At 46.0% G+C, this 27,344-nt stretch overlaps 1 protein-coding gene across 1 annotated transcript in view; it reads right to left on the reverse strand.

Annotated features, from left to right (window-relative positions):
- The window catches only part of DST (dystonin), a 436,433-nt gene that overhangs the window by 374,240 nt on the left and 34,849 nt on the right, over positions 1-27,344 (reverse strand). Inside the window, 1 exon segment of the mRNA XM_032463323.1 lies at positions 16,728-16,928. Within this exon segment, the coding sequence (XP_032319214.1) occupies positions 16,728-16,928 (201 nt within the window).

Consider the following 27,344-nt stretch of genomic DNA (forward strand, 5'->3'; position numbering starts at 1 on the left):
TGCTGGTTCCGCACCTTTTGTAAAAGAATGTTGCCTAGAGCCTGAAAAAGACAGGAGAGCCCACTCTCAAGACTCTGATCTGTAAGGGTGTAACACTTTTCCATTCATATAGAGGTAAAAAGCAGCAGAACAGAAAATAATACTTGTCTTGTTGGAGGTTTACAGCCATAACCTGACCATCTTCCCCAAGTCACAATTCACATATGGCTAGTGAACATATGAAAAGATGTTTTTGGCATCATTAGTGACCAGAGTAAACCAAATCCAACCCACAATAACATATTACATGTGTCCAATTGGCAAAAACTTTTAAAGTGTAACACAACTCTGTTACTAACGGCAAGTTCGTGTGCCCGCCGCACCAGGAGGCCAAACAAACTGAAACATGTAAGTTTGAAGCAGAGAGAGGTTTATTGCAGGGCCGAGTAAGGACAGGGTGGCACATGCCTAAGAAAACTCTGAACTCCCCAAAGGATTTCAACAAAGCACATTTAAAGGCCAGGTAAGGGAGGTGGGTCACAGGGTACATGATCAGCTCGTGCACAATCCTCTGACTGATTGATGTGGAAGTAACAGGGCAGTCAACACCATCAACCCCCAGGTGCCAAAAGATTTCGATCATTAAGTAGTTAATTCCTTCCCTTTGGTGGTGGTTTTAAGGCCTGAAAAACTCAGAAAATATACATGAGATACTATTATCTGGGTCCTTCAGAGAGGAGCTGCAGCAGAGGATGGGGGGGGGGGTGTCCTGATCCTGGAAGGGCCCCCAGGGTCCTGCTTGGTTATAACTCTGGGCTGAAAAGAACATGGCTCCTGGTGATTGCTTCTCTGGGGCGGATGCAAGTACTCTGAAGAAAGGTTTGGTGTTACTCCCTAACATTTAACTTCCATGTATAGGCTACGACCTAGCCATTCAGCCAAGAACATACCCAAGAAAAACTCATGCACATGCAGAATCAGAGACCTGTCCACGAAAACCTGGAGCAGCCCTCAAACGAGTCCAGGTCTGGAAACCAACACCCACTCACAAGCGAGTCTGAACAAACTATGGGACCTTCACACATGAACACCCTACAGTCACACGCAGTAGTATGGGTGAGTACCAGCAACATAGTCTTTCGTGCAAAAAAGTAAGTTCCAAATAATCAGATAAAGGAGGATCGTCCTTTTTTATTAAGCTCAAACCACTAAAACTTTTCACTATAAACTTTTGAGGATGACATAGAGATGCAACAAAATCTGGGAGAAAGGGAAAAGAAGAATGATAAAGGTGTTTGGGAATGACGGTTACCTTGAGTGGGGAGTCAGGCGGCTGGGAGAGGGGGCCCACAGGGTCAGACATAGATAGGTCACTGCCAGGATCCGAGCCTTTGCTGTGATGGGGGGGGGGGTGGTTTGAGTGCTTATTGGGCTAATTCATCAATTAATTAAACCAGGCAGAGCACAAGCCAACGAGCATGGGTCAGATGGGTCAGATGGGTCAGCTGTCTTTCTTTCTTTTTATCCCAGCATCCCAGCTAAACCTCCAGTCAATCACAACTCCTTTGGTGTGGCATTTAACAGCTCAGAAAATCTTGTCAAAATATCCTCTCATTCAAGCCCTGTGACAATCCCATAAGGCACACACTGCCACGGTTCTCATTCTGTATCAAAGAAAACTCAGAGCAATGAAGTTACTGTTCCAGTTGAAGCCTAAATATTAAGCCTCTAAATTCTGTACTCTTCCCTACGTGAGCCTAAAGAACGCCTGTCCTTTTTTTGGGGGGGGGGGGTGATCGGGTTTTTATTTGTATTTATTTATCTTTAATGGAGTGACCGGGGATAGAACCCGGGACCTTGTGCATGCTAGACACGCACTCTACCGCTGAGCTATACTGTCCCCCAATGCCTGTCCTTTATAGTCCTTCCCACCACCCGCTTCAAATCATGTGATATTTAAGAGATAGGCAAGAAAAAATAAAATGAGTTCTCCAAATCACCAAAGGCAGATGTCCAAACTAAAACCCTAGAGAGAGAAGGTTCTTCGGAAGACCGGATCTGCTTCCTAACCACCCAAAGGAGCTCATGGTCACTGACACCATTTCCAGCTGCACATCAACACCTCTGGGCAAACTCTCACAGAGGTTCTAGGTGGACCCCAAGGCAGAGAGGCTGTCAGAGGTTCACAGGGCCTAGTCGCCCCTTCACAGGCTTTCTCCAGGCCACAGCAGACACATGTAATACATTTTTCCACTTAGTGTTTGAAAGGGCTTTATTATTTAAATAAATGTGGTTAAAATAATTTCTTGTAATTTTACATTTCATTTATGTACAATTATATAAAAGTTGAATTGCAACTGCCCAGAAATGATACACTTTGTATCATTTAATTAAAAGATCACTTTAAAAAAAAAAAGTTGGGGGGTAGGAATTAATTAGGTTTACTTGTTTATTTATTTATTTTTTAAGGGAGGCACTGGGGATTGAACCCAGGACCTTGTGCATGCTAAGCATGTGCTCTATACCCTGCCCCCGCAAAGGATCACTTTTAAAGTTCAAGTTCCAAACTTCTTATTTTGGAATCAGTAATACACTTAGGTCGGCCTTTGAGGAGCTCACACTCCAAGCACTGACTGACTAGCATGTCTAGGGGATACACCCCGACCAGAAGCAAAGACTGCAGAGTATCTGTGTGGGTGGCAGAGGGCTGCCCACCCCCACCACCCAGGTCCAGCCCCAGAGGTGCTGGGCCCTCACCCTTCACATCGAGCACCCCTACCGCCCTTGGCTACTGCCCCAAATCCAAACCAAAGCACCTGTCCTGTCAAAGATGATCGTCCTCCTGCTACCTGAGCCTCCCCCACCGATGCCCTCCAGGCCAACTTCTTCCAGGTGTCCTGCAGAACCTTCACGCCACTGTCAACAAGCTCCACCCTCCTCAGAGACGGCCTGTCTTACCTCAATCGCGTGCTCTATCACAGGTTATTACAAAATACTGGGCAGAATGCCTGTATTGCTGGAAAGCTTAAGTCTTAGCTGAAGCAAAACTTAACTGGGCTGAGCCCACAGGTAACCCAGGTAGTCCTGTAGTATATGGCATACAGTGTTCATTTACATTTCTTTCCCCATGATGAGTAGATTTTCAAAAGTGTACCAAGAAAGGTACTTTTAGGTATATAAAATACTATCTACCTTGGTAACTTGCCATGGTAGCTCAGCCTGATTTTCCTTTCCTTTTTTTTTTTTTTTTTTTTTTTTTGCAATTGAAGTATAGTCATTTTACAATGTTGTGTCAATTTCTGGTGTACAGCATAATATACAGTCGTATCATATACATACATATATTCATTTTCATACTCTTTTTGATTACAGGTTACTACAAGATATTGACAATTCCCTGTGCTACACAGTAAAAACTTGTTGGTTACCTATTTTATATATAGGACTTTCCTTTTCTCCATTCCTCCTCACCCTGGTTTCTCACAACTTTCTTACTCCATGATGACTAAGCTGTGACTATTCAGATAAAAAAAGAGATCAGAGATTCGTTATTTAAGATGTATTGCAATCCCACAATTCCCCAGGGCTGAGGTTTAGAACACAAAGCCCAGTCTCCTTCTTCTAAGGGGATCATTCTTCTCATTAAAGTCAGAGTAGGGACAGGACTGCAATGAAGCGATGACTTTGCAAAGACAGTTTGAGTGTGTTTCTAAGAAAGCAGGTCTGTTCTGTTTTTCAACCTACCTGGCTCCACAATTAGTGAAAAAGACATTTTAAAATATCAGCTGATGAAATACTTATACAATGTCTAGTAACACAAACTACTCTCTTACTCAAAGTTATATACACCTAGGGAGATACAAAGAATCAGTGAAAATAACTAAGAACAAAAGGCAAACATTAAGCCACTCCCAGAAGAATCAGACGATGCCTGACACCCTGCTGATTCGTCTTCCACTCCGCCTCCATCTTCAGACCCAAAGCTTATCTTTATTATATTAAAAAAAGAAGCATCCAGGTTTTTAGGAGCAGACCATGGGCCAGACAATTCTAAGACCCTCCAACCACACTCAGTCTTTTTCTCCTGAGGATAGACCATAACCACTCAAAAGGCAGATCAACAATTCGATATTTAATCCAAATGATATTTTTTATTGGTTTTGAAAATCAAAAATGTCTATGATTCCTCAACAGTAGAAGAAATCAAGTCTTGTTCATACTTTAGTAAATGAGAAGCTAATCTTCTGTTTCACAGAGACCAGGGACAAGGGGGGTGGGGGGACACCACCCAACAAAAGGATGGAGAAGTTACCAAGAACGGATCCTAGCTAATGACTTTTCTGATTTCTCTTCTTTAAAACGCCAAAGAGCTGAAGAGCACGTGGAATTCCACTTTAAAATATATGTTCAAGTTAAATGTATAATTTTTGCCCTTCTGAACTCTTGAGACAAAGGTTTATGCTCAATAATGTTTAACCTTCTTGGAACGCAGGAGGAGAAAAGGCTGACAGTGCTATGTCACAGGTGCTTAGAGTCACAGTTCAAGGGACACAGTCACCCTGACAGCTAAGGAACAGGAGCGCATTTACAACACTTACGCTGCCTATTTAAAAAGAAGCTTTTTTTTTTTTTTTGGCCGCAGCAGCAAGTTATACAGATTAATAGCATGAAAGCACACGTCCTGTAAGGACACCATTGCTTCTTAAAGATCCACACTTAGCTATCCAGTTTTAGTGAAGATTAACAGAGTTGGTTTTTGGTTTTTCAGCTTTTTTACATTTGGCAAAGCAGCTGAAAATTATAATCGATTCTCAATTATCCACGCCTACCTCTAACAGGGCTTAGATAGAAATAAAACTCAGAAGGAAGGAAGGAAGGAAGGAAGGAAGGAAGGAAGGAAGGAAGGAAGGAAGGAAGGAAGGAAGGAAGGAAGGAAATTCGCAGCTAACGATGGTTTCGAGCTGTCTTAAGCTTGTAACGAGCTAGAAACGTATCAGTTATCAGCTCACAGCCTTGTTTCGCAGCAGAGAAGTACCAGTGTGAGCAGCAGAATGAAAGCAATACTCTAGCTCTGGAAAACCACCTCCTGAGCAGAGTCCCATAATGGAACGTGATGTCAATATTAAAGATGAACTCAAATCGATCGGGCACCTCAGCAGCCTGCATTTCAGCCATCATCAAAATTTCATGAGCCCTGTGAGAAGGCACAAAGTGCAATTTGCTGGAATAAAGTAACCCTGGGATGGAAGAACTCCACTTACTAAGGAAAACTGTCAGCCTAGGCATCCTCTGCATTTCAGCAAGACAAAGTCACACTATGTGATGACATGTTGCCTCTGGGTCAGTTTCATTTCAGAAACGCTTCTATTTTCATATCAATAAGTCTACACAGAACAAAGATAGCCATCTCGGGGGAAATCAGCTTTTAGATATTAAAGTGTAAGAATATGCCTATATAATTGCGTCGTCTGTCTTGCAGTATTTGTTTAAATTTTAAAAAAGCACATTTTTAAACTATTCACCACGATGGTGTTATAAAATGTTTCAAGTAAAAAAGCTGACAGATAAGCAAACAGTCCTTTGTTAAGAGGAAAAAAGAAATACAAAGCATCAAAAGACAGCGATGAGAATGTTGCCCCCTTCCGTCTTTCTAAAAACCTTCTGATGCTAAATATCTGAAATCGGGCAATGTTATTAACAGAAATTTAAGCTCACTCTATGGAAAACAAAAGCCAGAAGAGGGACTTGAAGCCGAGTGATGATGATGTAAACTGTAAATAAAGATGTGTTTCTTTTTTTTTTTTTTAAGATGTGTTGTTTTTTGTTATGGGAAAACTTGAAGCTTATGCAATAATTCAAAATTGTAAAGAATGACCGTTTACACACACCCATCTTCAGCAGCTACCACCTCCCGGTCGGTGCTGTTTGGACGAGACCCCACCCCCGTTTCCTCTTCCCTCCCTCCCTCACCCCTCACCACACTGGATTATTTTTGAAGCAACCCCTAAGAATCTTATTATCTCATTACTAAATATTGTAGTCCATATCTCTTAAAGATAAGAACTGTTCTTAACAAAATCACAAAACCATTATCAATCAAAACATTAATATAAATTTCTTAATACCATCAAATACCCAATTGGTCCCCAATTTTCTCAAGAATTCTTTTTTACATTTGTTTTGTTCATCCAAACAAGCCTGACCCATGATGTTGGTTGGGGGGGGTCTCTTCAATCTCTTTTGACCTACAGATCACCCGCCTGCTTTTTAGTTCTTACAATTTATGTGTTGAAGAAATAGGAGTGTTTGCCCCAAACTTCCCCCAGAATCTGGATTTTGCTAACTGTATCTTCAGCATCATTTCAGACGTCGCTCCGCCCTCCGTCTCTTGTGTGCACCTCTCCTTAGCACTTAGATCATGTGTTACTCCCTCTGGTCAGCAGGAGGCACGTGATGTGTGGCTGTCTCTCCTGCAGGTGTCAGCAGTCGCTGCCCATCACTGTCCAGGTCACAGTTCCTTAGGGTTCGCAACATGTGACATCTCATTCCATCATTCCTTCCTCCCTCCGCAACTATCTGCTGACCGTGTAGATTAAGTCTTCCAGCAAACACACGATGATGCTTGATTCTTTCCCTTCACCATTTTCCAGAACGTGAGTTAGTTCATTTAGCATTCTCCAAAGGGCAGTAATGAGGGTGTGCTTGTTTTTTCAATAGCATAAGTCATGGATTTTACACACTGATGTGAGCCAGTCACTGCGGTAGTTATGCTTCCTGGTGGGGCAGTAGGAGCCTCTCCAAGTTTACTCCTGGTTCTTCCGAAGAGACCATGGTAATCTCTGATGCTTCCTTGTCTTCTCGTGTGACTAGATGTGCCGGGTTCCTTCTACCCTTCTCCTTCCAGACCTGAAATCAGCCATTTCTCCAGGGAGCCTGTGACAGCTGCTGAGTGCCCGGCGCCCCGCCCTCTATCCACCCGTGCACCCTCGAGCTGCTGGAGTGCTGGCCACTTATGCTCACAGCTGCCCCCTGTGCAAAGCACTCCCCTGGGCCACACCGAGCCTCCCCGCAATCCCTGCTCGGGAGTCCACAGCCAGTGACTAACGCCGGTGGCAACAAACGGCAGGTTTCCAGTCAAGACGAACTCTGTCCTGCAATTCATGCCCCGGAGCCAACGTGGGACCAGGGAGGGCCAAGCCCCACCCCAAGCCCTGCACCCTGGCTCGCTGGCTCTGCCCCCACCCATCCTGCTCACCTTACTCCCCTCCTGACATTCTCCCTCCACAAATCACTTTCACAGCAGCGCCACTGACCCAAGATCCAAGGCTTAGTTTGTTTCTGTAAGAAATGACAAAGGGAATTATAGCCATTGTCTTGTAATAACCTACAGCTGAGTATAATCTGCAAAAATGCTGAATCACTATGCTGCACACCTGAAACTAACATAATACTGTAAGTCCACATATAAAACAGGGAAACAACAAGGTCCTACTAGTACAGCACAGGGAACTGTATTCAATTACTTTGTAATAGCCTATAATGAAAAAGAAAACGAAAAGGAATATATGTATGTATAACTGAATCACTAAGCTGTATGCTGGAAATAAACACATTGTAAATCAACTATACTTCGATGATAAAAAACATCGTAAGTCAACTATACGTCAATTTAAAAAGCTAATTTTTTTTAAAGAAATGGTATTTGGATACATAACATAGGCATCTCTACTAGACTGGTCACTGTTTCCAGTCCTGTTCAGTGGGCAGAGACAGGAAACACATTTTTTTAAAGAAAAAATTCATTATGAGCTCAAACTGACATTTCCAGTTCAATTTAGGGTTACAGGGATTTAGTTACCTAACTTCTCTGATTTCACACCTCATCTCCTCTCTCTCCCAACTGAAGATCCTGGCTCTGAACAACATCAGTGTATCTATTTGCTAAATAAAGTTAATAAACGGATTATGAAATAATACAATCTTTCGAATTGAAATACAGGTTTACAGTGTTAAAACGATGATCAATCTTGCTTATTCCAGAATATGTTTTAACTCACATTCCAATGCATTCTACAATAGCCTTTTTTTTTAAGTACAGTCAGTTATGTGTCAACTGCTGGTGTCCAGCACAATGTCCCAGTCATGCATGTACATACATACGTTCATTTTCATATTCTTTTTCATTAAAGGTTATTACAAGATATTGAATATAGTTCCCTGTGTTCTACAGAAGAAATCTGTTTTTCCACAATAGCCCCTAAAACTTCAACTAAGACTTCACATTAAGTAGTTTCTCATTTTTAAGGATAATGATACTAACCGTCATTTCACTCGTATGACACAGCGTCTTCCCTCGTGACATTCAATCACAGTCGCGCCCACACTGGCTGTATAAGGACATGTCCTCCAGTTAGTAAGTCTGTCTTTTTCTTTGCATTTGCTGCTTGTAATTATCTCTTATTTACCTTGTGCCGTTTTATGTAAAATAAAGTAAATGCGTCTTCTCTGATGTTCTTATCGTTTGAGCCCTTATTCTATGAACATTTATTGTTGTTCTTCTGCTTGTTTCCCTGCATTTACTGTTTAAACTCAATTTCTTTTCAATTGCAGTCAAATGCATAAAACATAAAATCTACCGTCTTAACTTTTTTAAAGTATAGTTCAGTAATATACAGCACATTCACCTTGTGGGGCAACCCATCTCCAAACTCTTAATCTCTCAAGACTGAAATGTCAGATTTACCCAACAACTCCCTGTTCCCTCCTCCCATCAGCCCCTGGTGAGACAGGAGGTGGGGGCAGTGCACCACCTTTAAAAGAACGACACGGCCTTCAAGGATACAACACGCACTGGTTAGAACCAACTAGCCCCAAGATGGCGGAGGATTCAACTTCCAGGAGACTCTGAGCCTCATTATAAGCTCGCTGCAATACACCAGCTGCTAAAAGACACACCCACAGGCCCCATGACAGTTCCTAGGCTGACCATGAAAGGCCCAAAAGTGGGTGGTGGCCCAATTCATGGAAATCGTCACCTCTTCCCCCAAAGAGTTGGAATAATCCTCCCACTCATTAGCATATGAAAATACCCAGCCCATAAAAGCTAACCACACCCACACCCCGAGGCCTCCTGGCCTTCTGAGACAGCCCACACTCTGTCTATGGAGTGTGAATCTCTATGAATAAATCTTCCTTCACTCTTGAATTCCTGCCTGCCTAAAACCAAGGACCCTCACTTGGCATGGCACGTCCCGGGGACTCACCCAAGCCTGGGACACAGCCATCCTCTCACGCCTGCATTCTCCTGCAACACTGGTACCCACCATTCTACTTTCTGTCTCTACAAGTTTGCTATTCTAGGGACCTCATACACTATCGGTCCTTTTGCGACTGGCTCGTTTCACTTAGCATAATGTCCGCAAGGTCCATCCGTGTAACATGTGAGTCAGAATTTCCTCCCATTTTAAGGCTGAATGATATTCCACTGCACGTACACACCACATTTTGTTTATTTATTATTCACTGATGCACACTTGGGTTGCTGCTACCTTTTGGCTAGCACAGATAATGCCGCTGTGAACATGGGTGCCCAAATGTCTCTTCAAGACCCTGCTTCCACTCCTTTGGGGTGTATATCCAGAAGTGAGATTGCTAGACCTTATAGTTTCTGCTTTTGATTTTTTTTTTTTTTTGAGAAACTGCCACACCATCTTCCATAGCAGCCGCACCATTTTACCTTCCCAGTAACAGTGCACAGAGTATTTAAATCTCCCTTGACCATCCGATTGACTTAGGGATCTGACCGTCGTCCACCACAGTGATGCTGAGCGACACGTGGCAGGGTCAATGCTGACAGGTCAGTGACATTCCCCAGCGTCAGAGCTGCTTCGCTACTTTGCCATTTGATAATGGAGCAGGATGTGCAGAGGCTGCGGCACGGGCTTGGTAGGAACAGACCAAAGCGGACTTGCCGATACATTGCTCCCAAGGGCGGCCAGTTCAGATCGTGCGGGCTGTGAGCACGCGCTCAAAGATAAACAGCCACTCCTTGGGAATGAGTCAGGATAGAACGCGTGTGATCCCTCCAGTCTACTGGACTCTGTAGCCTTGTTCCTGAAATCTCTCACCCAGCTCCCCAAACAGACTGCAGGGCCAAGGATGCCCGCCTCCATCCAGACTTACGACCTGGGTCCGCCCCTCACTGAGACTCGGCTTTGTCAGAACGGGTTAACGATATATGCTCCACCCAACGTACAAACTGGCCGTGCAGATTAAATGAGATAATGAGCGTGAACACACTTTTTAAAATGTGACACGTTCCTGCCAAGCAGCAGTCTTCCTGAAACATCCCTGTCATCTCCAGGACTGACCTCTCCTCTCCCAAGGCGCAAACTAAATTCTCTTTGGATATGCTCAACAGTTCCATTTCGCTAGTTTGATTTCCTCAAGCCACACTCATCACCTCACAACAGAAAAAAAAAAGAGAGAGAGAGCGAGAAGGGAAAAAACCCCACAACATTGTAAACCGACCATGTATCAATTATATATATAAAATATAACTTTATAAATATAGAGATATATAATATGGGGCATTACACTATAAAGAGAATCAGATGGATTTTTACAACTCACCAGGATGTGGGGCCAAGTGGTGACCCACAAGTCCAGTGACCCCTATTCCTGGGCTCTCAGAAGTCTGCCTGAGATCCCTCAACAGATAAAGTACATTATTTACTGGGCATGTTTCCCCTAACAAACGAATAGCCCTAGGGAATGCCTAATCTCACAATAGCTCGGCTGGCTTGTGTCAGCCCACCTGATCAGAGTCATAAACCCCACCACCCCTTCCTGGACGACCTTATAAAACACCCCAATAACCCGCCCTCAGTGCTCACACAGGCACTCCCGCCTGCGTGGCCTGCTGTGGTCTATGTCAGGGTAACCTAATAAAGCCCTTTCCTATTTTCATTCTTTGTCTTTGGTAAGTTCTTTTCCTACCCACGACACCGGCCCACCTTGTCTTGTCCCTGACACAGGAGGGGTCCAGCAGTGACATCTGGGAGAACTGAGAGTTAGATCGAGGAGAAAAGGTCCAGAGAGATGGAATCAGCCCAGAAAAGAAACAGCTCTTTGATTCTCAAGTACAATTAACTTGCTACCAATTCCAGCCAGTAAACAAAGGGAGCTCTCATCCCTGAAAGCACTGGAGGGAAGGGCAGCCAGACAAGCTCGAGGTCTCTTAACAGCTCGATTTCTCAAGACTGAGAGGAACACAGAGCAGTGGGGCTGCTTCACCCTCTTCCAAGATGATGCAACAGGAAATCGTCTTTAGTTATAACCCACGAGATCTGGGGCCACGATCAAGGAGTCATTCCAGGCCAAGACGGCTGTCAAATAGATTTCCCAGGGAAACTCTGAGTGTGTCCTTTAAAAGAAAGACGTTTAGAATACATGTGTGTGTATATATATATATGTGTGCATGATTGGGACAATGTGCTGTACACCAGAAATTGACACATTGTAAACTGATGGTACTTCAATTAATAAATAATTAAATATAAAATAAAATAAAGAGGCTTATCCCCATCTTCCTGGAGCAATTTGAAGATCATTCAGGTGAGAGGCAACGTAATAAACTAGACCATCTTTGAAGGTGCTTTCTTTTTAGGGCTTTGATCCACAGTTGTCCATGAAAACTGGGAAAGCATGCGTGGCGATCTAGAAGTTTTTTTTAAGTTTCCTTCGTTCAGAGATTAAAGAATTTAAGGTTTTTAAGACAACGAGTGAGGCTGAGTAGAAGACAGACAGAAAGATTGGTGACAGGCCCTGCTGCGTCAAAGTGCTGACTGGGAAGAGAATCGTCAGCGGGGAGATGTGCCTAATGTCCTCCGAGGAGAACGCGTGAATCCCCTCCCCGAGTTCATCTGGTCTCATGAACCGTGTGAGAAACTAAACTCTACCCGCGTGAGCAGTGTTCATTTAACACAGTCCACCTCCCCTGCATGCTCCTGTGCACCAATTATTGTACACCTACTGAGAGCAGATTCATAATAAACGAAACCTTCTGCGAGGTTCTGGAAGGGAGACGTAGCAATGTGTAGCAAAGGCCAGTTAGTTGAAAGGACATAATTCCATAATAATCCTTTTGAGGCAGCTAGCAAAAGAAATCTGACTCTATTTATTCAACTAACTCTCTAGAAGTCCAAAGAGGAAGAGGAAACAAACATTTCCCCTAGAAGCGTCGTCTTTGCCAATTAATTAAGCCCAAGTAGGGTATGGGCTATAGGTCAAGCCTTCCAGAGGAAGTGACAGGTCCGGAGGTTATGCAAATAAAGCCGCCTGGGGTGAAGCGCTGCAGAAGGAAAGGGAAAGGGAGACCGCTTCACAACCGGAACCGAGCAACACCCTACTCCTCTACTCCTCGGTCAGCGCCATCGAGGGCACGTGTGGTCAGTCTCCTTGACGCTGCCGCAAGCTCCCAACTGCAAAGCCTGTTAACACTGATTTAAAAATATAAAAACTATGCAATGTTCCAAAATACCTGCAGCCTCTCCATGACCTCAGCTGCAATCAGAGAAGCAGAAAATTGTCCCAAGACTCAAACACCAAAGCCAACAACTGAAGGAAATGGAGGGTGAGGTCAAGGAAGTGGCTAAGAGCAAGGCTGGGAAGGGGCCATCAGTGTCCTTTCCTGCAACTCTCTCCCGTCTCTACCTGACATGCCTTAGATGAACATCCTTAACTGCAAGTCAAGAGCCCTGGACTCTGCCTAAGGCATCAGTGTTTCTTTCCTTTTTTTTTTTTTTTTTTTCTTTTTTTTTTTTTTTTGGTGTACTCAAGGGTATGTTTTCTGTCACTGAAAACAACAGATGTATTCAGAAGTGTGTACTTTATTAAACTGTATTTCCCCCACCCCACCCCCTACCTCTGGCAACCACCCATCAGCTGTCAGCATCTGTACTTCTGAGGGAGGGGCAGGAAGTTAAAGGGAACCTCAGTCCCCTTCCTGACCGCTCAGCTCTGAAGGACCCCAACTCAGCCCCCAACTCCCTTCTCCATCAGTATTCACTTCCTAGGTCACCGGACCAGGCTCATGGATTTGATAACATCCACGTACAAACAACTCCATGATATCCAGAGCCTAGGGAATCTAGCAGATACTTCAGACTTCACATATCCAAACTGGAAGTGTGATTTCCATCTCTCAACCCAAACCCACTTCTGCGTTCAGACACCATATGTGGGAGATGCTCTAGACCAGGTGACGTGGTCCCCGGAGAAGTCAAGGTCTAGGGGAAGAACGGGAGGAAGGAAGGAATTACTGTCACTGCGTGTTCATTCCATGTGTCAGCTCATCCTCACCCCCCAGTGAGGTCGCCACTGTCATCGCCACTTCACAGCAGGAAGGCTGAGTCTCAAGGAGCTGAACAGCTGGGCAGAGATTACCACATAAGTTTTGTACTCTCCACGGTCCCCATCTGTCCCCTCTGAACCTGCCCATTCCTGCCCTGCTCTGTCCCCGGGATCCTGATGTCTGTCATGCACATCACCCAACACCCCACCCCCACAACGGAAAGGACCAGCAGGAGCTGGGAGGGCAGCACAGTGACTCCTACCTCCCAGCCCCCGGGCTCCTTTCCTGACTCCCTGGGTTCTGACCAGGTTGCACTTCTCAGCCCAGCCCCGCTCCTTACCAGGACCCAGTAGGACCACGGCCTTCTGCTGCCCCTGTAGGCCAGCAGTGGTAAGAGGGAGGGTCTACTTGAAGGCTGGGGATCAACCTCAGCCCCACCCATACTTCTGGAGATAGTCCTTCTGATACGAGCAGGACTATTTCTTTATTTTTTAATAGAGATACTGGGGATTGAACCCAGGACCTTGTGCATGTTAAGCATGCCCTCTGCCACTGAGCTACACCTTCTCCGCTCTGTCTCCCCAGTTCTTGTTTGTAGGAACTAGGCTTCATTCAGCCTCCTTGAGTTCCCTGAGGTCCAAAGGGCAGATTCAAACAGTTGTTAGTCAGGGAAGGGAGGAACAGCCAAGAAACAATAGCACAGCCTTGGCGCAGGGTCCTGGTTCCTCCTCAAGGAACAGATAGAACAATATCTTTAAGTTCTTCTGCAGGAACTAAGGCCCCCAACTCCCTCCTGCCTCTCGTTTACAGCTGGGCAGAATCTTCAGAGATGGTTTTTTGAGCGGACGTTAGGTCCACCAGCTTGCCAGCATTCTGGTTAAAAGCAACTTTCCTTTTTGTTACTAAGTCTGTTGCCCCCAGGATCATATCCCAGCCCCTCCCTTGACTAGAAACCAATGACCCTTACCCGTCTCAGGAGAAGAAGCCAGAACTGGTTAGAACCAATGGACCCCAAGATGGCGGAGGATCTGACGTCCAGTGGACCTTGAGCCTCATTATATGCTCACTGTAATGTATTAGGTGCTAAACAACACACCCACCAGCACCATGACAGGTGACGGTTGCCATGACAACAGCCAGAAAAGCCCACACAAGGACAGAAAAGAAGGTGATTGGCTCCATCACACCAGCAGGAGGACATGATGGCGGAAGCCTCCCATAAAAGTCCACATGGCCGAGCCAGAGGTGGAGCTGTCCTGGCTGACGGCTCCACCCTCGAGAGCCTTTCTTTTCCTTTCCCCTTCCAAGCAATAAACTGGCTGTTCACTTTGTCTCTCTGCCTCTGCTGCACGAATTCTTTCACAGCCAGCAGCAAGGACCCACCCTCTGGTGGGCTTCCTAATAATTTAGGGGTCCCTCTGTCTGCTAACACCTCCATCAGACTCTCAGCGTGCCAACTGCTTCCTGCCAGACACACAAAGCAGGAGTTGAACCCAGGTCCCCCTTACGACCGAGCCTGCCTTCTTCACTGGAGTAACCGCTACCTGTGTTGGAGACGTGCACAAAGCGCGGAGGACCACAGCAAAACGCACCTCACTCTGATAAGAAGGATCGGAAAAGGCTTTTCTGAACCAGTCGCCTGATCATGAGCCTGTCAGTCCCAAGAGGTGAAACAGGCAAACAGGGAGTGAGGAGAGGCGTGAGGACTGTGTCTCATTACCCAGAGCAGTTACAGAGCCCGCTCACGAGACAGTGACGGTGCTTGAGAAACCTTCTCAGTGATGATCACTTACTTCTCCATCCTGACCCACTCGGGGAGATGAGAAGAGAGAATCAGCTCAATTCTGAGCAAGAGAACAAATGGTCTGTTCCCTCCCTTCAACAGATCCCCTGTCACTGAAGATAAACCTGACTCATTAGCATAATATACAACCCCTTGAGGATGTGCCCTGCCTGACCCTCGGGTCTCATCTACCAGCTCCCCCTCCTGTTGTCCCTCGAGCCTGCTGCTCCCCCCCACCCCATCATGCCTCTGTGTTTGCGTTCACGATCTCCTCGTCAGAGCTGCCTCCCTCCACGCCCCACCCGATAAACATCTCTTCCAGACTCATCTCAGGCATCTGCTTCTCTGCGAGTACTCCTGGCCCTGAGATGTTTCCCTAGTGCCTCATGCAGAGCCCCAGACAGCACGTCTGCAGCACAGACCGGCGCTGTGCTCACTCGTGGGCAGGTCTGTCCACCCACCCAGCTGTGAGGTCCTGGGAGCAGGTTGCCCAGTAAGTGCTTGGGCTCTGGAGGCCGGCTGCCTAGACCCACACCCTAGACTCTGCCCCCAACAACTAGGTCTACTTACACAAGTAACATACCCAAGCCTCAGTTTCGTCATCCAGAAAATGGGGATAATTAACAGCATCTATCTCCTAGGGCTGTTAAGGGACTCGTGTAGAATAATCCCTGTTTCATAGTAAGCCCTCTGTAATGGTTAGTTATTAATATGTATCTGCACATAACTTCTTTCCTGTATAAAAAAGCTGATGTCTGTTGAATGAATAAATGTTCTTACTATTACATTTTGCGCCACATAGATACCACATTCTCCTTGGCCCTTGTTTTATTAAATCATGAAGGGAAGACTCTTGTCTCTAAATAGGTGCTTAGTCCACAACTGGTGAAACGGGACCTTTTCTGTACAGGAGTTCAAGCTTCCTGCCATTCCGTTGGCCTGGTCACTGAGACATTCTCCTGGGCTCCCAGCAATCTCCACACGCATCTGCCACACATCTACCCACCAAAGGGCAGGTTGGCTTTAATAGTGTACAGAGGCGTATTATCACAGCACAGGAGGGACTCACAGGGAAACTTTTTTTCATGCTAACGCAGCACAAAATTACTGCAGTCATGAGAGACTTTGTAGAAGTTCTAAAATGTGAGTTTCTAAGCCCTGCATCCTTAACTGTCACAGCCCTGGCACAAAGGCCTGGTGGGAGAGCCCCAGCCAAGACAAAAGATCAGGAGGTGAGCAGGGTTGGGGACCAGCTCCCGAGTGGGCCCGGAACGGTCCAGGTAACTTCCTAGGTAAGGCAGCACCTCGGGGCACCAGGCTAAGGACAGTGTGGCCACCTGGGTGCAACATCGAGGCCACACCCTCCCCGCAAGGATTCATCAGTTTCCAGTCCCACCCCCCTACCTCGCAGCACCCGCCTCTCCAACGACTGCCCCCGGGGCTTCCTGTGAAACCACCGACCTCGCTCTCCGGAGGTCACGGCCACTTGTTAGGGACAGTAAGAGGCTAACCTGATTATTTACAGTTAACCTGATGGTGTGTTAAGACGCAGAGAACGACCGCACCCTCTGGCAAGCATCTCCCACTCATAAAAGGCAGCGCTCCACTTACGGGCCTCCTGGCGGGGGCGCCTTGAACTGAGTGGTAGAAGTCGGGCTGCACGCGGCTGCTCTTCTTGAGTCTCCGCTTCCGGGCGGCGATCTCCTGCTCGCTCTGGTGGTGCAGCTCCACCGCCGGCTTCGCCTCTTCCAGCCGGGCGGCCGCGGCCGCCGCAGCGCGTCTCCGAAGGTGCCGCGGGCTGGCTCGGAAGCCCTGCGCGGGAAACACAAGCACAGAAGCGCAGGTTGGTCCCGAGCGTCCGGAGGTTCTCTGGGGCTAGTGTTAGTGCTGAAGGGCGCTCCAAAGGCACCAGCTCGGTGAGCTCATTTATGACTCCAAAGTGAGCTCAACGTGAGCAAGGCTTGTGCGTTCCGTAAAGGGTCCAGAATCATTTTCCATTCAGAGATGCTTTTAATCCAAAATGCCAGTTAAAAAAAAAATTTGGCAGAGAGGGGCAGGTATAGCTCAGTGGTACAGTGCATGTTTAGCATGCATGAGGTCCTGGGTTTAATCCCCAGTACCTCCATTAAATAAATAAATAGATCTAATTACCCCCCCCAAATAAATACATGAATAACAAATTTTTTTAATTAAAAAAAAAAAACACTGGTGGGCACATTGCTTTCCTTATGTGTGTACAAGGCAGACTAAGTGTGAAGAGGGGGGTCTCCAGGTGGGCGTGAAGAGGGTCTGGGGACAGGACTGAATATTACCCCAGGGAAAGGGCCACTCTGTCTCCCTGGGAGTGGACTCCGCAGGAAGCAAGGCAGGGGAGCAAGGCGTTGTCATAAAACACCTTCAAGTGAAGATCTACAACTAAACAGAGGGAGTGCATGGAGGGGAGGGTGTGCGTGTTGGGGTCAGGCGGGCCTGCGTCCAAATGCTGCCCTGTTCATTACAGTGCCACATTTATTAAACGTTTCTGGACACAGAAAACAAATTTATGGTTACGAGCCAGGCAAGGGAGTGGGAAGGGATAAATTGGGAGTTTAAGACATGCAGATCCTAACTACTATATATAAAATAGATATACAACAAGGTTCTTCTGTACAGCACGGGGAACTATATTCAATATCTTATAGTAACCTATAATGAAAAGGAATCTGAAAAAAATCTATGTATGTGTATGTATGACTGAAGCATTGTGCTGTACACCAGAAACTGACACAACACTGTAAACTGACTATACTTCAATAAAAGAAACACATAATACATTTAAAGATTTTTTAATTCATGATCTAATTTTTCTAACAGAAATGGATAACACTCCACTCACAGGGTTTTTAGGTTTTAAATAAGGCAACAGATGTAAAATTCTAAAGTACAGTATCTGGCAAATAGCAGGTACTCAATAAAACGTTGTTTTTCCTTCTCTTTTAAAGTAAGGTGAGTCTAAGTACATACTGGCTAGACAAGAAACAAGTTCAGCTGAGACATACTGTGCACCTGGGTGTGTGCAAATAGTTCTGGAAAATGATGTCTGTCCTCGTGTGGCTGACGATTTACTGCAGAACAGACTGGAATGTGCAGTGAAGGAAGAGGGGAAGGGGTGGTGGAGGGCACTCCATGGGGCAGGAGGAATCAATCCATGAAGCTGAGCTTAGTGGAGCCAGTGGCATTTGAAGTGAGTAGAATTTATGGTCCAAGGCAAGGGAAACAACATAAGGCAAGAATGAATAGGTAAATGATGTATGGATGGACAGACGGATGGATGGATGCATGGAATGTTTATGCAGCAATAAGCAATATTATTTGACGATATGCCACGACTAGAACACAAGCCACACACGAAATCTGGTGAGAATTAGAGGGGACGAGGTGTCAAGACTACAAGGAGGGCTTCTCTGAGGTTGTAGGTCTTCTGAATTATAAAAGATGTATAAAGACTAAAGACTGCAGTAAAGGCATAAAGAACAGAGAGCATGAATTTCAGAGGGAGCAACAGGAGGAGGCGAGGCCATGTGGGGACTGAAGATCCACGTGCACAGGAAGGGTCTCGCGGAGGGACTCCGGGGAGGGCCTGCCGTCTGACCAGGGCGCCCTAGACACCAGACTGAGGACATGATGGAGAAAAAGATGGAAGTACGGGGTGACCTTCCAGTCGGAGGAACGCGGGTCTCAACAGAAATCAACAAGGAAGAAATGCAAAACTGAGGTCACACTTTGGGCACTTTCTTCTCTTCCCAAACCCCTCCTCTGTGTGCAGGCTCCGCGGGGGCCTCCCCTGCCCCAAATAGGCCCAGAACACGCCCGGCTCCCACGGAATCCAAGGGCTGCTGCAGCAGCCGTGGTGAAGAGGATGGAGGAGAGGGAGCCCGACGAGGCCCACACCGCGTTCCAGAGCAGAGTCACGCCGCACGGCTGCTTTTTACACAGCAAGCATTGCTGGTTCATTTTATTTTTTATTTTTATTTAATGGAGGTAATGGGGATCGAACCCAGAACCTCATGCATGCTAAGCACGTGCTCTACCATTGGGCCATTCCCTGCCCCCAAATGCTTTTTAAATTTGTAGGTTCCTGGACGCCCCAACACACGTACACCTTCCTTAGGAATTAGACTCACTCGGGGCGGGGCCCAGAATCTGCTCTTCCATCCAGCCCGCCTGGGCGTTGTTGCCGCTCCTGAACTGTAGAGGCGCTTAGTCACCACTAGGTGGCACTGATTCCCACAGCCCCCGCTCTCCTAGCTCAGAAGCCGGTGCGCTGGCAGAATTAAGTGTATTAGATCCCATACTAGCTTCCGTCCTAGTGGAGTGAGCTGAGCATGTTTCTTTGGTAAGAAAGCAGATTCTCCTTTGCTTATACTCTTAGGAGTAATATGCAACCGGATTTTGCTTAACTTCTATTATTATCAATAGTCCTTGGTGGCCCACAAATTCTAGAAACACAAAAACTACATAAAACTCAAAGTGACGAAAAAATTAAAACATGTTGGTACATTATGGAGAGCAATAACCCAATAAATCAACATCCCTTTATCTACTCGAGGAGAAAGTTTGCCAAGTACGCCCAAGAAGATACTCAAGCATCACTTAATAATGAAAATCAGAAACCGTTTTAAGCAGTCTTTCCTAAATTTCAGTCATTTTCATTCCACCTTCACATTTTCTTCAGATCTGAGCACATCATCCAGGTCTCTTTGATTTATCTTATATCCAAATACACTTGTACTATTTTAACATAACTTCTTATAAGCACGATAGTGTAGGACACAGACTGCCATCAGAAAAAATGTGGGTTCATAACCTGCCTCTGTTACTTCCTAGCTGTGTGATCTTAAATAGTTTCTTAACCATTTCGTCATCTGTAAAACAGAGATTAAAAATTGTACTTAATTGGGGAGAGGGGGTATAGCTCAGTCGTAAAGCACATACTTCAGCATGCACGAGGTCCTGGATTCAATCTCCAGTACCTCCACTAAAAAAAAAAAAAGCACATAATTTCATAGGGATGTTGAGAAGAATAAATCAATGAATGTATGTAAAGTACTTAGAAGTGTGCCTAGCAGGCAGTGATATGTAAGAGTTTACTTGTTGAATAAAAGATGTTCTTTTTAAAAATATGTATATTTACTATATTTTTTAATTTTGGGAGGAGGAGTAAATAAGTTTTTATTTATTTGCATGGAGGTAGTGGGGATTGAACCCAAGACCTCATGCATGCTAGGCACATGCTATATACCACTGAGCTATACCCTCCCCGCCAAAAGGTGTTCTTAAAGACAAAAGTGAGTTCTTAATCAGATGTAAAAGGAAAAAGCATCCCACTGCAGGGGTGCCTCGCTGACAGATAACCCGAGGTACCAGCCACCTGATTATCAGGAGAGAGTTCTTTCCCCAGAAGAGTCCCAGGCACTTGCTGTCCTGTGAGTCAAACTGTCTGGGCTCAGACCCAGCTCTCCCACTCACTAGGTGTGTGATCTTGGCCAAGTTACTCCTCCGGGCCTCACTTTCTTCATCTGCCAAATATAGATAATAACACCTCTCTCACAGAGTCCTGTGGTGTTTAAATGAGATCATCACACTAGCCTGTTAGAACAGTACACAGACGACAGTAATAGTCAACACACCATCCCCGTTACGATTACGGTTTCACTTCCACGAAGCTGCCGCAGTTCAGAGCCAGGATTACAAACACGGTAAACAGCAAGGAGTCATCACTGAGCAGTCACCTCGCTTTATTTCCCTAAACCACGGCATAGAATTATAGGTTTGTGGTTTATTACACTTGCTTTGTCCTAAGTCCTATAAAAAGTAAGCCCTGACTTTTAAAACAGAAGGCAATTTTCTTTTAAAACAGTAGGTGGCGCTCTTACAGGCGTTACTTAAGATTTGATGGTGTCAGTATAAAGTCCGTTTCTCTCTACCCATTTGATCTTGCCAGCAATGCCCTTCAACCTGTGGGTGATGGGCACTTGGGAGTCTCTTGGTAGTGGACTTCTGCCACTTTCAAGCCACCTCGTTTTATCAGCACCTCTAGGTAATAGGTAATAACTTCTCAGCTGCGGGGTGTTGATAACAGGCCAAGTCAGGGTGCTCCACGGCCCCTCTAGACCTCGCCCCTTAATAACCAGGTCCGGTCCCTGGGGACGCAAGTGGCCAGGATGCAACCGACTGCAACCAACTGCTCTCTACTTGGATGCTTGGACAATGAATGCCAACCGGGGGGCTTTAAGGACCGAAAACTACAGTAGGAGTTCATCAGCTGCTGCGCCCAAGACTTTCTGAAGCTTCCAACCACACGTCATCTTTTTTTTATCTTACTACATTTTTTGTGTGTAGGTGGTAGGTAATTAGGTTTACCTATGTATTTTATTTTTAGAGGCAGTAAGCATGCACCCTACCACTGAGCTATACCCTCCCCCTCAGACATTCAGTCTTGATTGTGATCTTTACCATTTATCTGCACTAAACTCTCTTTTGGTTTAAGTCCGAGTCCAATTCCACTGCCTGTAAACAAAACCCCTGCTGGACACTCTTTCTGTTAGATTTCAAGTGGCTATTTTCCTTGCACATTCAATATTCAGACTTAATCGGGCTGTTTGTGGAGACTGGGGATAAAAAAAGGGGGGGGGATAAGGTATTAATAGCAGTGAGTTACTAAGCACTATTTAGGGGCAAAGCCTATGTGTCTACTTCACAGACAGGCAAACTGAGGCTTATAAGGATTATGTAATCTACCTAAGGCGAAAACTGGCCATTAGAAAAACTCAGGTCTCCAAACCAGTGTCCTTTCCACTTTGCTCTCAGGTAAAGAGATTACAAAGTAACGCTGCATTTCAGAGCAAATCTTCTACATATATTCACAGGCCTGGGCCCCAGGGAAGTGCCCAGGAAAGTATGTTGACTGATGAAAACAATAAATGTTGGGAAAGGTGTAGCTCAGTGGTAGAGTGCATGCTTAGCATGCACAAGGTCCTGGGTTCAATCCCCAGTACCTCCATTAAAGATAAATAAATGAATAAAAACCTAATTACCTCCCTCCCAAAAAAATGTAAAAAAAAAAAAGTCTACAAACATTTTCGATAAGTCAGGCAGAAATTGAAAAAGTTAACATTTTCAGGTAAGAATTTTTATTATGTAAGATCAAACTACCACCAAGTTTACTGACAAAGTATCTGAACAAATGGAAACAACGCATGAATCACTGAGCTTTTATATATTTGTGGGTTATGTCTGCCTGAGGAACTAAGCTTTACAGGGACACAAGGTACAGACTTCCCATATTCAAGTATTATGAAGCTCAAGAAACTGATGTTTATAAAGCATATAATATCCCATCTCTGGGATGCACCTTGCCAAGTAAGGGTCCTTGGCCTCACGTGGTAAAGAATTCAAGTGCAAGCTATCCTCCAGTAAAAGTAGATTAATTTAGAGAGATACATACTCCAGACAGTGCGGGCTGTCTCAGAAGGCGAGAGAGAGAGAGAGAGAGAGAGAGACAGAGACGCAGAGACAGAGAAAGACAGAGAGACAGAGACAGAGCGAGAGAGCTTGTGTGACCATGAGGTGCGGTGTTGCTAGTTTTTATGGGCTTGGAAGCTTCATATGCTAACATGCAGGAGGATTATTCCAACTACTCTGGGGAAGGGGTGGAGATCCCCAGGAACTGGGCCACCGCCCTCACTCTGACCTTTCACGGGCAGCTTCAGAACTGTTCTGGCGCCTGTGGGTGTGTTGTTCACCAGGCTCGGACTTTATAGTGCATCTAATGATGCTCAGGGTCCGCTGGAGGGCAAACATCCTGCCACCTTGGTTCCTCCAGGTCCACTGGGGGTTGACTCCTCCCCCATCTTGGTGCTGGTGGCTGTGTCATTCCTTCAATAGTTGTGCCCTGCCCCCTTCCCTCCTGCCTTATGATGACAGCAAAAAAAACTACTGTTAATCTTTGCAAAGTCTAAGGAATTCACTTCTGTCAGACAAGGTTTCACAGGTTAGTAATGTAACTGTGTTTCTTTCATATTGTATGATATGGTTACTAGTTCCTGGATCAGAAGCTCTGAGGAGCAGAGAAGACTTGATGTTTTGTCAACTGCAGATGAATTATGACTCAAATGCGGTTCTGTAAATCTCTTCCTGATGCCAATCATCCCCCTCGGGATATATGCCCCTCCCAGAGCCCCTGCTGCCTGGGGGAGTGTGTTTTGCACCACGCATGCCCCCACCGCCTCCTCCCATCCTGGCTACTAGGTCTTGATACATGGGCAACGTCCCTCCCTTTAGAGTTTGATGGAGAAATAGTAAGAGCTGGGGCCACTTAGCACGGAATTTGAAATCAACAAAACAAAACCAAAAAAAAAGCAAAAACAAAAACCATTCTGTAGACCAGTGCTTCTCAAATTTTACTGTGTACACGCATAGCCTAGGATTCTTACTAAGATGCAGATGGTGGGGCCTGAGACTCTGAATTCCTTTAACAAGAGTCCAGGGAACCCCAATGTTGCTGGTCTGCAGACCAAACTTTGGGGAACCAGGATGCAGACCCTGGTACAGGCAGAGGGAGAAAAATAACGAAACCACGCACTGAGGAGAGAAAATCAGCTGACGGCGAGAGGAGTGGCAGAAGCTGATGGCGTAAACCTGAGTCGAAGTTTCACCACTTCCCTCCGCCGAGGAGGCTGTACATCCACAACCAACCACAGCTCTAATCTCTGGGGAGCCTGACCCTGTGATGAGTCTTTTTCTTAAATTCTGTCAAATGACACACAGACCCTTACAACACGCCCTAAAATACAGCAGGTCTCTGACTCTGCACCCAAATGAGCCTGAGACACAAAACACGCCCTCCCTGGTCGGGGCGGGGGGAAAGCGCACAGGAGAGTCTGAGGTTGGAGCTAGCTGATACACCTCCTGTAAGGAGATTAAAGTGCTTTTTCATTATAAATGTTAGATTAACCTAAGCAGGTTCATGGGGTCCACTCAGAAAATTAGCCAAATTCTCTCTCCCAGCCATCCTTCAAATCCACCAGAAGGAGTTTGTTTTCTCCCAACCCTACAGAAAATTTTGCATAGAACCTGTCGTTTGTCTGGTCGTTTTCAGATCATTAAAAAGTCCTCTCATCACTGACAGTGACAAAAAACAGGGCCATTCTGATGAGGTCATGCCACCCCCCCAAGGCTTCCTCTCGGGCAGGGTTTAAAGTGATTCCAGGCTCTTCCTCCCAAGAGATACACAAGAAATAACCCATCCATCCTTCACCAAAACACACTCTGGGAGGGCAGGCTGTTCCCCATGCAGCCATGGCCACTCGCTCCCCCACCAGAGCAGCCAGCCAGCCATGGTCTCTGGTCCTTTGCAATGATCACATCAACCTGGGCACCCTGAGGACCCCAGTCAAGCTTTCCTAGGGGTCTCCTTAAACTTGTTTCTCTAAGCTTCAGAGGGCGTGGGAGGAGACTCGGTGCACTGCTGAGACATTTCTCAAACACTGAACGAAAAATACGGCCAGCCATATCAGTACACAAAGGATGCTGTGGCCATCAAGTCATCAGCCACTGCTGCCACCCCACAACAGTGAGTGGGGGGATCTCAGGATGCAGACAAACAGGCTGCCCGGCCTCTGCTGCCACCTTCAACGGTGCCCCCTGGGGGAACTCAGGATGGGAAAGAACAGGACAGTGGCCCTAGACAGCCAGGTGCACATCAAAGGGATGATCTCAATGAGCCCAGACCTTTGCACCTTCCCATACACAGAAAAGTGCCAAATTCCTTAACTTGAACTACCTGGTCTTCTTTAATTAATAGTAACCTTTTGATGTTCCGATTACCTGATCTTTCTTGTAAAAACTCCTATATATCCTGGCCCCTCCCCCACCCCTTCAGAGCAGTTCCTCAGAGCGATCTGAGAGGCTGTCATCCTGGGCTTACATCCTCAGAAATGTCCACCAGATAAAACATAACTCTCAATTTCTAGGTTGTGCATTTTATTTCAGTCGACAGCTAATAGGGTAGCCACTCGGCACATGTCACTATTTGCATTTAGATTTTAATTCATTAAAATTCAACTAAAAATTCAGTTCCTCAGACGTGTGAGCCACAGTCCAAGTGCTCAGTGCCACATGTGGCCGGTGGTTTCTGTATTGGATGATGCCGGTAAAACATTTCCATTAACACAGAAAGTTTTACTGAACAGCAATGCTCTAAGCTTCCAATGCTGGATACCCAGCCTTTACCCACAGAGCCTAAAGTGGGTGACGGGAGACTATGAATGTCAGTGCAGGTGAACTGCTGTAGACAGCCACACCACAGTCTCCTATCTCAACACAACAGAAGTCAAGGTCCCGCTCGTGGCACTGTCACCCATGATCACCAAGGGGGACGGCCACTCTGCTCCACGCGGTCATTACGGCAGCCGGCACTTTCCACCTTGTGGCTCGTTACGTGCCCAGTGTCCCCTCCCCTCTGCGAGTTTGTGGGGGAAGAGCCGGGATTGTGTGTGGATGGTTTCAACGGGCACACAGCACACACTACTTCTCACAGCTCATCCATTCGAACCCGGGTCCATGGCCATCACTGAAGGTCAAGGGAAACAAAAACGCAGTAAGGCCACATGCCCTGGAGAAGAGAAGACAGATACTGGGGGGGGCACAGTGGACACTGCTACGGAGCTGGTCCCAAACCAAGTCCACAGCCACCCACCTCCTTTGCGAGCCCTCCTCTGCTCTCTGGCAATGTGATTCTTACCAAGTCCAACTCCAACAAAGACCCAAAGCGTGCACACGTCTTGTTACAGAGCCAAATATAATTCTGGGAAGGGGTCGGTAATTAGGTTTACTGTACTTAGTTGTTTCATTTTAAAGGAGGGGCTGGGGCTTGAACCGAGGACCTAGTGCATGCTAATCACACACTCTACCACTGAGCTGTACCCTGCCCCCACTCCCCGAGCCAAGCATAACTTGAGCCCCATCAATATAACACTTTTCCCACACTGTCCAGCTGGTGAGCCACATCCAACGCAAACTCTTTACAGGAGCACCAATAATAGTCATTTCTAGCTATGGAGCATTTCCCAAGTGCCAAATACAGTGCATGCTTTATTTCATGATTTCTGGTAGTATTCCTAGGAAGTAAATATTTTAATGCCATTTTACAGATTAAAAAAAAAAAAGACATTTAGAAGTTTGCCTAAGCCTTAGCAGGTATCGGCTCTCGGATTGAAACTCTGGCAATCAGACCTGTCCTCTCCAGCCGGGTCAGCAAACTACAGCCCTCAGGCCAAGTCTGCCCCGCTATCTGTTTTTGCAAAGTTTAACTGGAACAGAGCCAGGTCCATTCAAGTTCCTTGCCTGTGGCTACTTCTGTCCTAGAAAGGAGCACAGTTAGGCGGCTGCCTCAGAGCTCACAAGCCCTGCAAAGTCATCGGTGGCCCATTACAATAAGATCTTTGCCACCCCCTGCTCTACAAGTATCATGCCAGATACTTGAACATCCCGCTTCCATCACAGACTGAAAAGTCATTCTGACTCGGAGTTTGGGTCCGCTGTCTGCGCGGATCATCACATCCACAGGCAGGGCTGTGAGATACACAGGTTAGTCAGTCTGATTTCCTCCGGTAGCCACCGCCACCCCGCCTGTTTGTGGTTTCAAAGGCAGATTAAACAACATGTGTTACACTGTTTCACCAGACACAGAGACGACACTCTCACAGAGGCACGTGCATTACTGTCTAATAATCACCCTGCGTTTTCCCTGATGATTTTTTAAAAAATATTTGGACTGGAACTACCGAGCAAAAGATGCGCACAAAATTTATCAACCCTCAGGTTGATACAACAGGTTTCACCCCTCCTCTACTCTCCCCACCTCCTTTGATTTTTAGAGACAAAGCCATCAGTACCAAGTGACAGTGGGTTTTATGGGCAGTGGCCGCCCACTGTGGTAATAAGGCTTATTAGTCTGTTGTAAATGGCCTGTGCTGTTTTTTCTTAGATGGAATTCATCAGCCTCATGGTTTTTGTTTTGGGGGGGGGTGTTGTTTGTATTTTGATTTGGTTTTGTTTTGTTTGAACCAAAATGAACCATAAAAAAAATATAAACATGCTTGGCTTTTAAGAGACTTTTAAGTATGGAACACACATTGCATTGATATTAAAATCAAGATAAAAGTAGGACAGAACCTGGGCGGGGTA

Source organism: Camelus ferus, chromosome 20 (assembly GCF_009834535.1).
Source record: "Camelus ferus isolate YT-003-E chromosome 20, BCGSAC_Cfer_1.0, whole genome shotgun sequence".
NCBI lineage: Eukaryota > Metazoa > Chordata > Mammalia > Artiodactyla > Camelidae > Camelus > Camelus ferus.